The 14,012-nt window shown below is 42.7% G+C and overlaps 1 protein-coding gene across 3 annotated transcripts in view; it reads left to right on the top strand.

Annotated features, from left to right (window-relative positions):
* Simc1 (SUMO interacting motifs containing 1) overlaps positions 1–14,012 on the top strand; it is a 33,610-nt gene that overhangs the window by 13,490 nt on the left and 6,108 nt on the right. For all 3 annotated transcript variants that reach the window (XM_050143817.1, XM_050143818.1, XM_050143819.1), the window contains 3 exons: positions 8,088–8,242; positions 10,229–10,381; positions 12,440–12,568. In XM_050143817.1, coding sequence (XP_049999774.1) covers positions 8,088–8,242; positions 10,229–10,381; positions 12,440–12,568 — 437 coding nt within the window. The remainder of the gene's footprint in view (positions 1–8,087; positions 8,243–10,228; positions 10,382–12,439; positions 12,569–14,012) is intronic.

A 14,012-nucleotide genomic window follows, 5' to 3' on the forward strand; every position in this document is an offset into this window, starting at 1 on the left:
TATTTGAAAGTCAGAAAATAACTTCTAGGAGTTCTCCTTCCATCCTGTGGGTCCTGGAGACTGAGCTCATGTTGTCAGGCTTGGGACCAGGTGTCTTTACTGCCAAGCCATTATTTCCTGTAGACAGTCAGACTTGGGAACAGTGCCTTTACCCCTGAGCCATTATTTCCTGTTGACAACCCTACTGTACCAAAAGATTACTGTTAAAAAAATGTGGTTTCCCAATTCAGATATTAGTATATTATGTCTTCTCTCCTTGAGATGAAACTGAAAATATTAGTAAAAGGGTTAGTGAAACAGCTCAGTGGTGGAACAAGCACTTACCTGCCATGCATGAGATCCTGAATCCAATCCCCAATGCTGCAGATTAGTAACTGTTAAAGTGCTCGCAAATGCATAGCTATGAAAACAGAGAGGGACAGTGCGTGGAATGAAGATTCAAAAGGTCTAAGGAAAACATCAGAGTGATGAGTAACGAAGCTGGGCAGAGACAGCCGTGAGCTAGAGTACGTATGGAAGGGAAATCTTTGCACTGGAGTCCAAAGAAGTCTTCACTCAGAAATGCAAGCTACATACTGAGAGGGAAGAGTGAGTTCAGTGTGGATGGTGAATGAGTGCCTGTTGAGAGTCATTACATGGAGCTGTCAACTGCTGCATTCTGGAACAAAAGCTACAGAGAAACCATGTCTCGAAACCCCCTCCCCCCCAAAAAAAGAAGAGTTTAGAGCAAGGGCACCTGCCTTTTGGGAGGCGGGGCAGGTGGTCTCTGAGTTCAAGGCCAGCCTGGTCTACAGAGTGAATTCCAGGACAGCCAGTGGTGTTATACAGAGAAACCTTGTCTTGAAAAGCCAATAAAATAAAAGATGGAAGGGTTTATTTATGGCATACAGTCTCCGAGGATAAGAGCCCATCACCATCATGGCAAGGAGCATAGCACTGGAGCAACAGCTGAGAACTCCTCTAGATCCACAAACAGGAAGCAAAGAACACACTCTGGCACTGAAGGGGACTATTGAAACCATAGGACCACCTGCAGTGAAACACCTCCTTCAACAAGGCCACACATCATAATCCTTCCCAAACAGTTGCACTAACTGGGGACCAAGTGTCAAATATATGAACCTATGAGGACCAATCTCATTAAAACCACCACATTCTACTTCCTGGCCCATAGTCTTGTGGCCATATCATAATGCAAAATATGTTCAGTCCAACTTCAAAAGCCACATAGTCTTTCAGACTCAACACTGTTTAAAAGTCTAAAGTCTCTTATGAGACTCAAGGTAGTCTCTTAACTGTAACCCTATATAAACTCAAAACACACATTATACACTTCCCTCTACAATGGCACAGAATACACATTACCATTCCAAAAGAGAGGAAATGGGGCAGGGGGAGGAAGTGCTGGACCACAGGGAAACACAGTAGAGCGAACTCCAAATCCTGTATCTCCATGTCTAATGTCAAAGGGCTAGATGACTCCACCCTTCTGGCTTTGCTGCCTGCTGTTGAAGGAGCTGCGGGCTGCGTTCCTGCCACCCAGCTCCTGGCCGCCTGGCTAGCTTATGCCCCAGAATAACAACACACAAACTTTATTCATATAAACACTGCTTGGCTCATTTCTATTAATGTATATAGCACCACAAGGTGGTGACTTATCTTGCCTAACCCATATTTAGTAATCTGTGTAGCACCAGTCTTACCGGGAAAAATTCAGCATGTCTGACCTGGAAGCTTGTTTCATCGCGTCTGCCCTGGAGAGCAGAGGCATGGCGTCTGCCTCACTTCCTCTTCCTCCCAGCATTCTGTTCTGTTTACTCCACCCACCTATGTTCTAACCTATCAAGCAAAGCAGTTTCTTTATTAATTAACCAATGAAAGCAACAGATTGATATGACACTCCCACATCAGCCTGCAACATACCTCTCTCTCTCTCTCTTTTGAGCTGGTCCTACTCCCTATATGCAGTTCCTCTTAGGAGATGTCTAATGGCTCTGGCATCTCCAGTATTTTGGGGTCTTCAATGCTTTGTGCAATAACCTCTCAGGCCTTTTGTGCAGGGACTCTCCTGCCACATACCTGCTCTCAGCAGCTCTCCTTCACTGTGGAGGAAGATTGCACAGCCCCATTACTCATATACCCTGCATGGCTGTAAAGCCAGAACTACATGGACAATACTGCCAAGTTTGGCTGCTTGCTTGGGATAGATCCTGGCCCCCTCGAATCATATTTGCAGCAGGTTTTGTTTGTTTGTTTGATTTTTGGTTTTTGTTTTGTTTTGTTTTTGGTTTGTCAGGACAGGGTTTCTCTATAGCTTTGGAACCTGTCCTGGAACTTGCTTTGTAGACCAGACTGGCCTTGAACTCAGAGACTCTGCCTCTGCCTCTGCCTCCCAAGTGCTGGGATTAAAGGCATGCACTACCACCTGGCTTTGCAGCAGTTTTTAGGAGCAGAAAATTCCTCCTGTCTTTTCCTTTCAGCAGCTGGAAGCTTAGTTGGGTGAGATCTCTGTGAAGGTGTCCCTCCATTTACTCCAATGTGGTCAGTCCTTCTTAATCTCCTCATATCTTTCAGCACAAAGCTAACTCCAATATTTAAATTTCCTGGATGCTATTCTTGTCAAACTGTACATTTTATATTTCTTCCTGCTCCTCTTTCTTTCCTCATTGTAGACTTGAGAGAGTGATTACTAATAACCACGACACAGGGTGAATATTGGACTGTCATCTTCCAAGGAAACTAATCTTCTAATACTTCACAATTTAGCCTCAGGTCAATTCTTAGGACAAAGTCAAAAAGCAACCATGTTCTTTGCCAGAATATCACAAGAACAGTTTCCAGCCCAATTGCAAATATTGTTCCCCTCCAAAACCTCTGAATGGGCCTCCAAAGTCCACACAGCTCTCTGCACTGTCTTCCAGGCTCCTACTAACTTGGCCCATTAAATTCTTAGAGCATTTAGTCACTTTTAGTTCAAAGCCCCAAAGTCACCCACATTTATCCAAAAACACCACGTAGTCATAGTCAGTCAGTGTGTCGGAGGGGTCTCTGCCTACAACCAAAACCAGCAGAATGTGGATTCATGGGAGGCAAGAAGGAAATTTGGTTCAGCACAACTCCAGTGTTATTTCAAACGTTGAGAATCTGACTCCTGGACGTTTATTTTAGGCATATTTAAGCACACAGTTTGAGGAAAAACTTTCCTGGTGATAATGAACTCAGTCGCATATGTACAACAAAGCTTAAGACATGACTACATCAAAACTCTTGTAAAGTAGAAGTGACTTGTAGTTCTAGGGGGTTAGAGTCCAGGATGACCGAGCAAAGTCATGACAGCAGGAACATCTGATAGCTCACATCTTGATCTAAAAGCAGGATAGGAACAGTGGGAGACTTTTAAAACCAGAGTCCACCCCAGTGACACACCTCTTCCAAGGCCACGCTTCCTAATCCTTCCCAAACAACCACCAATGGGGGACCAAATATTCCAATGCCTGAGAATTATGGGAGACATCTTACTCAAACTACCAGACAACAAATAGATCACAAGACTTGTGAGAACTCCAGAGTAGCTGCAGAGCAGTCTGACCCCTGACCATGAGGGTGCTCCATCAGTAGAGGGAGCAACTTTGTACTGTTGACCATGCTCAGGTATTTATCCCTTTCTTTTCTTATTTATTTTTATTTTATGTGCATTGGTGTGTATGTCCGTGTGAGGTGTCGGGTTCCCTGAAACTAGAGTTACAGACAGTTGTGAGCTGCCATGTGGGTGCTGGGAATTGAATCAGGGTTCTCTGGAAGAATAGTCAGTGCTCTTAACTGCGAGACATCTCTCCAGCCCACCTCTTTCTTAATGTAACAAGCTACATCCAGAAAGAAACCACTCATTCCCCAGCTCCTTCTTAGAGACAGACTTGCCATACCCCAAGTGTGTCAGTTTGTCGGGGAGCTGCTCAAGAGATTAACTTTTGACCTGCCTGCATCAGAGCATGGGCAAAAACAATAGAATGGTTTGAAAACAGGCTATAATGTCTGATTGAAACTACCAATAGTGTCTGCAGTTCAATAGACAGACACCAGGGGAAGCAAGAGAGGTCTAAGAATCAAGCCACTTGGGAAAATAAGACAGCTAAAAGTACATAGCCAGGCAGTGGTGGTGCACATCTTTAATCCCAGCACTCAGGAGGTAGAGGCAGGCGGATCTCTGCAAGTTCAAGGCCTGTCTGGTCTACAGAGCAAGTTCTAGGACAGCCAGGACTGTTACACAGAGAAACCCTGTCAAGAAACAAAACAAAAGAAGGCTAGCAAGATAGTTCAGTAGGTAAAATTGTGACATCCTGGGTTTGATCCCCAGACCCTATGTTAGAAAACTCACTATGGTTTACAAATGTGTAATCCCAGCACTCTTATAGTGAGTTGGAGACAGCATCCCCCAAGAGATGGCAGGTTAGGTAGGTGTGCTGGAATAAACAGTTAAAGCAGACAAACTAGAGACAACCTGTTACAGGCTGGGCACTCAGGAGGCAGAGGCAGGTGGATTCCTGTGAGTTCGAGGCCAGCATAATCTACAAAGAGAGTTCCAGGACAGCCAGGAACACAAACCCTGTCTTAAAAAGCAAGAAAGAGAGAACCTGTTTCAACAAAATGGAAGGAGAGATTGGATTCTTAAGTTATCCTCTGACCTTTAACTGCCACATGCAGATCATGGCATGCTAAATATACATTTAAAAGCATGGTATAGGGACTGGAGAGTTGACTCATGTGGCTACTTTTCCAAAGATCCAGAGTTCAATTCCCAGCAACCACACAGTGACTCACAACCATCTGTAATGAGATCTTGTGTCCTCCTGGTCTGCAGGCATACATTCAGGCAGAACACTGTATATATAATAAATAAATCTTTAAAACAAACAAAAGTATGATATATGAGGACCAGCATGATGGCTCACCAGGTAAAGAAACTAGGTGTCAAGCCTACCAGCCTGGGTTTAATCTGCTGGACTCATGTGGCAGAAGGAGAAAACTGACTTTCATAAGTTGTCCTCTGCCTTCCACAGATGTATATATTACATGAACATGTGCACATGCATATACACTCATGTAAATATAATTAATATTTAAACAATAAGGTTTGGTTTGGTTTGGTTTCTCTGTATTCCATTGGCTGTCCTGGAACTCGTTCCATAGACCAGACTGACCTCAAACTCAGAAATGTGTCTGCTTTTACTTCTTAAATGCTTAGATCAAAGGCATGTGCCACCACCACCCAGCCCAAAAAGCTTAATTATCATGCAGGAGGCTGGGAAGATAGCTCAGCATCTTCTGTGCAAGCGTGAGTACCTGAGTTCAAATCCCCCACATCCATGTAAAAAGATGGGTGTGGCTATACATACCTGTAACCCCTGGCACTGTGGGGGCAGAAACAAGAGGATTTTCTTGAGTTTGTATGCCATCAGCCTGCTTCTAAGTTAGTGAGAGAGAGACCATGGGAGCAGACCAAAGCACAGGAGCACTGAGCTACCTCCAGGAACAAGAATAACCAACGGGGTAACTAGAACTGTGACACTGACTGTACCCTGAGGAACAACCATCTGAGCTTTGGATTCACTGGCACCTAGAAAATTATTCAACAGAATCTCAGACAGCCCCAACCACACCTATTAAAGGAAAAGATGAGTAGAAAAGGTAAGATCCCGAAGAAAAAATGCACAAATTAACATCACCAACGATGAAAACTAAATTAACAGGAGATAGCAACCACTGGTCATTAATATCCCTTAATGTAAATGGACTCAACTCACCCATAAAAAGGCACAGGCTAACAGATTGGATACGAAAACAGAATCCATCCCTCTTCTGCATACAAGAAATGCATCTCAAACCTTAAAGATAGACATCGCCTCAGAGTAAAAGGTTGGGAAGAAATCTACCAATCAAATGGACTTAAGAAACAAGCGGGTGTCTCTATCCTAATATCTAACAAAATAGACTTCAAGCTAAAATCAGTCAAAAGAGACAAAGAAGGACATTTCATATTAGTCACAGGAAAAATCCATCAAGAGGAAATTTCAATACTGAACATCTATGCCCCAAATACAAGGGCACCCTCATATGTCAAAGAAACACTTCTAAAGCTTAAATCATATATTAAACCACACACACTAATAGTGGGAGACTTCAACACTCTCCTCTCACCACTGAACAGGTCAATCAGACAAAAAATGAACAGAGAAATAAGAGAACTAACAGATGTTATGACTCAAATGGACTTAACAGACATGTATAGAATATTCCATCCAAACAGAAAAGAATCTACCTTCTTCTCAGCACCTCATGGAACCTTCTCAAAAATTGACCACATACTCGGTAACAAAACAAACCTCAACAAATACAAAAAAATTGGAATAACCCAATGTACCTTATTAGATCACCATGCTTTAAAACTAGAAGTCAACAGCAATACTAATTCCAGAAAACCTACAAACAAATGGAAATTAAACAATGCTCACCTGAATCATCAATGGGTCAAGGAAGAAATAAAGGGGGAAATTAAAGACTTCCTAAAATTCAATGAAAATGATCACACAACATGCCCAAATTTATGGGACATGATGAAAGCAGTGTTAAGAGGCAAGTTTATAGCACTAAATGCTCACATAAAAAAACTGGAAAAATCCCACACTAGTGAATAAACAGAACATTTGAAAACTTTAGGATAAAGGAGCTGGGAGTGGTGGCACACACCTTTAATCCTAGCACTCAGGTGGCAGAGTTTAAGGCCATTCTGCTCTACAAAGGGAGTTCTAGGACAGCCAGGGCACACAGTTATACAGAGAAACCCAGTCTCAAAAATTCAAGAGGGGGGGGAAGGGAGGGAGGGAAGGAAGGAAGGAAGGAAGGAAGGAAGGAAGGAAGGAAGGAAGGAAGGAAGGAAGGAAGGAAGGAAAAAAGATCATTCGAGATTAAACAACTGTATGATCAAAAATGATAAAATATATATACCACCTCCAGTGGTCCTATAAATGCTCATGTGTTAAAGGCTTTGTCCCCAGCTTGTAGATTTAGCCCTTAAAAAGGTGACTGAATAGAGGGCAGAGGTGGTGCACACCTTTAGTGCCAGCACTTGTCAGGGGAGAGTAGCAAAGGCAGGTGGATCTCTGAGTTCAAGGCTAGCCTGGTGTACAGAGTGAGTTCCAGGACAGCCAGGATTACGCAGAGACCCTGTCTCAGAAGGGAAAAAAAGGGGGGGGGTGACTGAATGAGGGCTTTTACTCCATTGGCGGGTTCATGGTTGATGACATTAGAGGAAATTGGTACTGGTTGGAGGAAGTTGGATACTAGAGACATTCTAGGACATTCCTCTGAAGAGTGTATCCCCCCCACCCCCCCGGATCTCAGTTTTGCAGAATGACCAACTTTTGTATCCTTGTGCATGACTATGGGTAAGCTGATCCTTGTATCAGAATTTTCCTCACAGTGACCACTACTTGAAAGAATTTTAAAGGACAGATTTATTTGGGCTCTTGGTTTCAGAGATTCCAAGCATAGCTGGCTGGCTCTGTTCCAAACTAGTGAGTCAGACAGTCCAGTAGAAAGGTGTGGCAGTGGAGATAAGTCATCAGTTACAGCATTCACAAAGCAGGGAGAAAAGGGGCTGGATCAAGACGTATCCTTTAAAGGCATACTCTCAGTGACTTAGCACCAGCTAAGCTGTCCTCTTTGGAACATGAGCCTGTAGAGGACACACATTCAAACTGTAACACTAATTTAAAGGGGCTAAGATAGAATTTAATATAATATCTCTTGCACACATTTTTAGGCAAGAAGATGAAGAATAAGTGAGTCTGTCATTGTGGTGAGAACACAGATGGTACAGCCACTTTGGAAAACAGTTGGTAGAGTATGGTAGAATCTATGGTGGATTCTATAGACTCAGAATACCTGCTGTCTCCCACCAATCTCTCTTTGATACAGGCAAACCTACTGGCTCATGGCCTTTCATTGGACTTTTGGTTATGACAGCCCGTGGTTTCCTGTCATTCAAGGGACTGAGAAACAAGCATGACTGCTTATTTGCTCTTCCTCAGGGCCAAACTCTGCCTGGACGAGTCCTTTTTCTGCGTTATGTAGTGCAGACCCTGGAAGATGACTTCCAGCAGACCTTGAGGAAGCAGCGGCAGCACCTACAGCAATCCATCGCAAATACCGTTCTTTCATGTGACAAACAGCCTCACAACGTCAGGTAATTATCAGCTGTTAGAGCTCTAGTATGCCGAGAGTCGGGACTGTAGGTGTGTAACGAGTAAAGGCCAGTGTGGTAGTCAGTTCATCACTGACAACTGTGTGAAAAAGACAGTTCAAGGAAAGACTTATTTAAGCTCACAGTTTTGGAGGTTTTCAGTCTGTCATGGCAGGAGCAGAGCTATTCAACTCGTGGCAGCCAGGAAGCAAAGGAGTAAAGGAAGGGGCCAGTGCAGCATGCAGACCCCAGTGATCACTTTTCAAGCTAGGGCCTCCCCTTCCAGTTTTGCCATCTCTCAACAGTCCACTCAGATCTGGATTCATCAATAGATCGGACCGCTAGAAAAGTGCTCTCCTGGCACACTGATCTGCTGGGTGTTTTCAGTCATTGATGATGAACCCAGAGACTACAAGAGAATGAGATTGTCCTCATTGCTAAATATTGGAAAAGGGATAAATACCAAAAACTGTGGAAATCAAAAGAACTGAACTATGTGGCTAAGTAGCGGGGATAACTCCCTTGTTCTGAAGATTATTTGGAAAGTAAAATTCTGAGATCTCACATGTCTGAAAAATCTCTTCTTTTCTCTCGTGTATTGACTAATAAGTAGGCTAATTATTTTAGATATTTAGAAATAAATTTTGTGCAGAACTTTGAAGAAATTATCTTCTAGCTGTCAGAAGTGTCTAGAAATCGGAAGCAGGGCTGGAGAGATGGCTCAGCGGTTAAAAACACTGGCTGCTCTTCTAGAGGACCTGGGTTCAATTCCTAGGTTGTGGGAATTGTGGCTGACAGTGGTAGATCTGATGCCTTCTTCTATCATGCAGGCATACATGCAAATAGAGCACTTAGAACCATAAATAAATAAATCTTTAGAAATCAGAAGCAGTACTGGAGGTATGACTCAATGGTTAAGAGCATAGGCTAGTCTTCTAGAGGACCTAGGTTCGGTTCCCAACATCCACATGGCAATTCCAAACCATAAGTAACTCCAGTTCTAGAAGATAGGACACCACCTTCTAGTTTCCATGGGCACCAGGCATATACATGATACATAGACATACATATAGGTAAAATAAACATACACATAAGGTAAAAAATAAAGAGCTGTCTAAATTTCATCAGTAATCATTTATAGAGAAAAACAAAAGAAAGGGGCTAGAGCTCAAACATCTGATTTGATAATTTTCTCTGATTTTGTGCATAACATCTGTTTTCCCCAAGTTAGTTGCCTTTGGCAGAGGAGTGGAATTGTTTTGGATATTTAGGTCTCTGATTCCTTGAAACATGGTCTCTATGTAGCCCTGGCTGCCTGGAACTCATTGTGTAGCCCAGGTTCCCTTCAAACTCATGAGATCATCCTGCCTTTGTCTCCCAAGGGCTAGGATTAAAGGTTTGTGTCCCACCCAAATCAGTATTTACAATTTTATTTTCTCTAGTATTACGGTGGTTTTAGGAGGGAAACAATTAAGTGTGTGTATTCAATACAATTTTTTTGTTTTGTTTTTTGAGTTTTCAAGACAGGGTTTCTCAGTGTAGTCTTGGCTGTCCTGGAACTTACTCTGTAGATCAGGCTGGCTTTGAACTCAAAGAGATCCTTCTGCCTCTGCGTCCCAAGTGCCAGGATTAAAGGTGTGTGCTACCACCACCCAGCTCAATACAACTTTTTTATATTGGTTATTTAAATAATCAGTAATCATCAAAATAAATTTTAGGACTAGTTGGTGGTGGTGCACGCCTTTAAGCACTTGGAAGGTAGAGGCAGGCAGATCTCCATGAGTTCAGGTACAGCCTGGTCTACAAAGAGTGTTTCAGAACAGCTGGGGCTATACAGAGAAACCCTGTCTCGAAAAACAACAAAATAAAAAATTTGAAAAATAACCTAGAGGTCTCCTGGTTTGGGAGCCCAGCGTAAGTATGCAGGTCTGGACACTGTAGGTAAAACAGCAGTGCAAACCTTTCCTTTCTTACTTTTCTGTATTCCAGAGATGTCATCAAGTGGCTGGTCAAAACGGTGACTGAAAATGAATTAACACAACCCCCAGATGGGACTCAGACCTCTTCAGGAACAGGAGTCTTGACAGCTAGCAGTGGCCATCTGTCTCCCCAGCCTAACCTAACCAGGAACACCAACCAGCTGTAAGGAGCAAGCACAAAGTTGTCTTCCAGGGCTGCAAGGATTTGGTATTTTAAAGAATAGGACCAGTCTCAAAGATCAGCTTGCCCCAGATTACCAACTCTTGTAACAGCCTGATTCTCATTAAAGACTTAGTCTTTAATGAGACTATAATGGAATATAATTATGGCAGAATCCCTGTGTCGTGTGCTCTAGGACCTGGATTCTACCAACAGACAAGGAGGACTCCTCCTTATAGGCCCTCACTGCTAGCCTTCCAGTTAGTTTTCTTTCAGAGTGTCACTTCCCCTCTTTCCAGCTCCCTAACCGAAGTCCTGAGCCTACTTTGTCCGATACTCTGGGCAGCTGCCCCCTTTGGGGACACCCCCCATCCTGTGTCACTGCTCAAAGGCTTACCTCGATTAGCCTTCCTGCCCTTTGAATTCTAACTCTGACCCATCTCATACCCCCTGGCCAGATGCCCTGTTGTTTTCTCCAAACTCTAACAAATGGTCCTCATGTTGGTTAGCTGTGGACACAGACAACACAGTGACTTATAAATGCATCATTGCAGAGCCGGAACCTGCCCACCCTGTCCATTGTTTGTCCCTGGCTGCGGTTGTTTCTGAAAATAATGCCTTTTCATCAAATAAGATGTGTTTAAATGGCTGCTGTCGAACCAGACTTTCCCTTCTGAAGTGTTGCCCAGCTTTCCAGCCATGTCTCTGCCTCTCTCCCATATTTGTGTCTGATGGGAGAGAGGTGAAGGTCCATCAGTGAACATTCTGAAACTTGTCTTAGTAAGAACTGCTGTGTTGTAAAGAAACTAGGAATAGCCGGGCAGTGGTGGCGCACACCTTTAATCCCAGCACTCGGGAGGCAGGGGCAGGCAGGTCTCTGGGAGTTCGAGGCCAGCCTGGTCTACAAGAGCTAGTTCCAGGACGGGCACCAAAGCTACAGAGAAACCCTATCTCGAAAAACCAAAAAAAAAAAAAAAAAAAAAAAAAAAAAAAAGGAAAGAAAAAAAGGAAGAAAGGAAGGAAGGAAGAAACTAGGAATAGAAAAATTACATGGTAGGGCTACAGAAATGAAGAAGTGACTCAGCAGTTAAGAGCACTGGCTGTTCTTCCTGAGGACCCAGGTTCAATTCCCAGCACCTACATGGTGGCTCACAACCACTTGTAACTTTAGTTGCTCAGGATCTAGAGCCCTCTTGACCTTTGAGGACACCAGACATGCACATAGTGCATAGTCATACTTACCTGAAAAATATTCAAACATAAAAGCAATTAAGTAGTTTACATTTTTAAAAAATTAAATGGCAGGGGCTGGAGAGATGGCTCAGTGGTTAAGAGCACTGCCTGCTCTTCCAAAGGTCCTGAGTTCAATTCCCAGCAACTATGTGGTGGCTCACAACCATCTGGTGCCCTCTTCTGGCATGCAGGAGTACATGCAGACAGAATACTGAGAAGACTGTATACATAATAAATAAATCTTAAAAAAAATTAAATGGCAGATGCCTGTCTTCTCCTATAACAAAGAAATTAAAATAAAGTTAGTCATTTTGGACCTGTTTCTTCATTTATAAAACCAGGAAGTTAGTGTCTTTAAAGTTCTCTAGACCCTTGGGATTGTGTGATTCTGGTTTTAATTTGAAAGCATTTTGCTTATATAGTTCACCCTCAAATTCTGAAAGGGTCACATATGATCTGGCAAAAGGATTCAGGTAGATGAATTGCTCAATGAGAGCAAGCTAATAATTTATTACTCTCCTTGGCCTAGGGGGTTTTGCTGACCCTCTAATAGTCTCTGTTCTTTTGTTGTGTTGTTGCTGTTTGCTTGTTTGTTTTGTTTTGTTTGCCACAGAGTCTCACCATGTAACTAACTCTGACTGGCCTGAAATTCACTATGTAGACCAGGCTGGCTTTGAACTCATAGAGGCCTGCCCACTTCTGCTTTCTGATTGCACCTCCACACCCAGCTGTCTGGTCTTGATATACATTGGTGGGGACCTCCAGTTTCAGAAAGCCTGTCACCAAGTCTTTCCGCTCACTTGTTTCTATCCTGTGCTCTGGATCCAGGATCGTGTGTCAACTTCAGAGGATGTTGTCCATTGCTGTAGAGGTGGACAGGACTCCTACCTGCAGCTCCAATAAAATAGCTGAGATGATGTTTGGGTTTGTGCTGGACATCCCTGAGAGGAGTCAAAGGTGGGTCTGGTTTGATCAGTTTGTTTTGGTTTTGGTTGATTTCTCCATTAAAAAGAGAACTAAAAAGTAACTTTTTACTAGCTTTTTTATTTCTGCCTGCCAGAAACAGAATTTACAGAGAGAAAAATCACAAACTAATTGAAAAAGGAAGAAAGGAGTAGGGGGACTATTTATGTCTTTGAGATGAAAGGAGTAGGTTCCCAAACAATCGAAGTGCAGTCAAAGCATAATTCCTTTGGAAGAAGTAAATGCTATCAAGAGAATCTGAATGTCCTTACCATATTGATCTAATTTTCTCAGAAGGGGTAAATTAGCCACCCACCCAAATTATACTAGCAGATACATGAAGTACCTTTTACTTTTATTCATTATTAATTCTGGTATAATTTGCAGTTATTTTTATAACTATGCAGATTTACATAGGTGATATTCATGAGTCCTGACAAATACCTGACCTGTCATTTTCCAGTGGCTTGTTGGTAGCACATAACAGTCAGTAATTGTCTTTGCCTATGATGTTCAACGTCATCGTTTTTAGAAAGTAAAATGAGATGCCATTTCTTACATATCCAAATAGGGGAAAAAATAATAGGATCAATAATATTCTCTATTAAAGAGGTTTTAAAAAGCCAGGCGGTGGTGGCATACACCTTTAATCCCAGCATTTTAGAGGCAGAGGCAGGCGGATCTCTTGAGTTCGAGGCCTGCCTGGTCTACAAAGAGACTTCCAGAACAGCTAGGACTGTTAAACAGAGAAACCCCTTCTCAAAAAAGAAGGTTTCAAGAAAACAGGTGTTGGGGGCTGGAGAGATGGCTCAGTGGTTAAGAGCATTGCCTGCTCTTCCAAAGGTCCTGAGTTCAATTCCCGGCAACCACATGGTGGCTCACAACCATCTGGAATGAGGTCTGGTGCCCTCTTCTGGCCTGCAGACATACATACAGACAGAATATTGTATACATAATAAATAAATAAATAAATATTTAAAAAAAAAGAAAACAGGTGTTTATTCATTCCTGATGAGAATGCAAAAATGATGCAAACCTTAGAAATGTAGGAGTATTTGGCAGTGTCTGACAGAACCATGTTTTCATGCCAGAGTTTATCTTTTTTGCTTGCTTGTTTGTTTGGTTTGGTTTGGTTTGGTTTAGTTTGGTTTTGGTTTCTCTGTGTATTCCTAGAGATCAGGCTCTCCTCGAACTGAGAGATCTGCTGGCCTTTGCCTCTTGAGTGCTGGGATAATAATGAAACATGTGCATGAGGATGTTCACTACAATGATGGTTACAATTGTAAAATATTGGAAACAACCCAAACGTCCGTACAAGGGATATGAATAAATACTTATTATGATACCTGAACATGATGGAACATTATGTAGCTAAATACATAAGGAAACTTCCAGTAATTAAGAGTTGGGCCTGGTTGTTTGAAGCGTGTGATCTCAG

Source organism: Alexandromys fortis, unplaced genomic scaffold, assembly GCF_014885135.2.
Source record: "Alexandromys fortis isolate MF-2015 unplaced genomic scaffold, M_Fortis_MF-2015_v1.1 scaffold_1, whole genome shotgun sequence".
Lineage (NCBI taxonomy): Eukaryota > Metazoa > Chordata > Mammalia > Rodentia > Cricetidae > Alexandromys > Alexandromys fortis.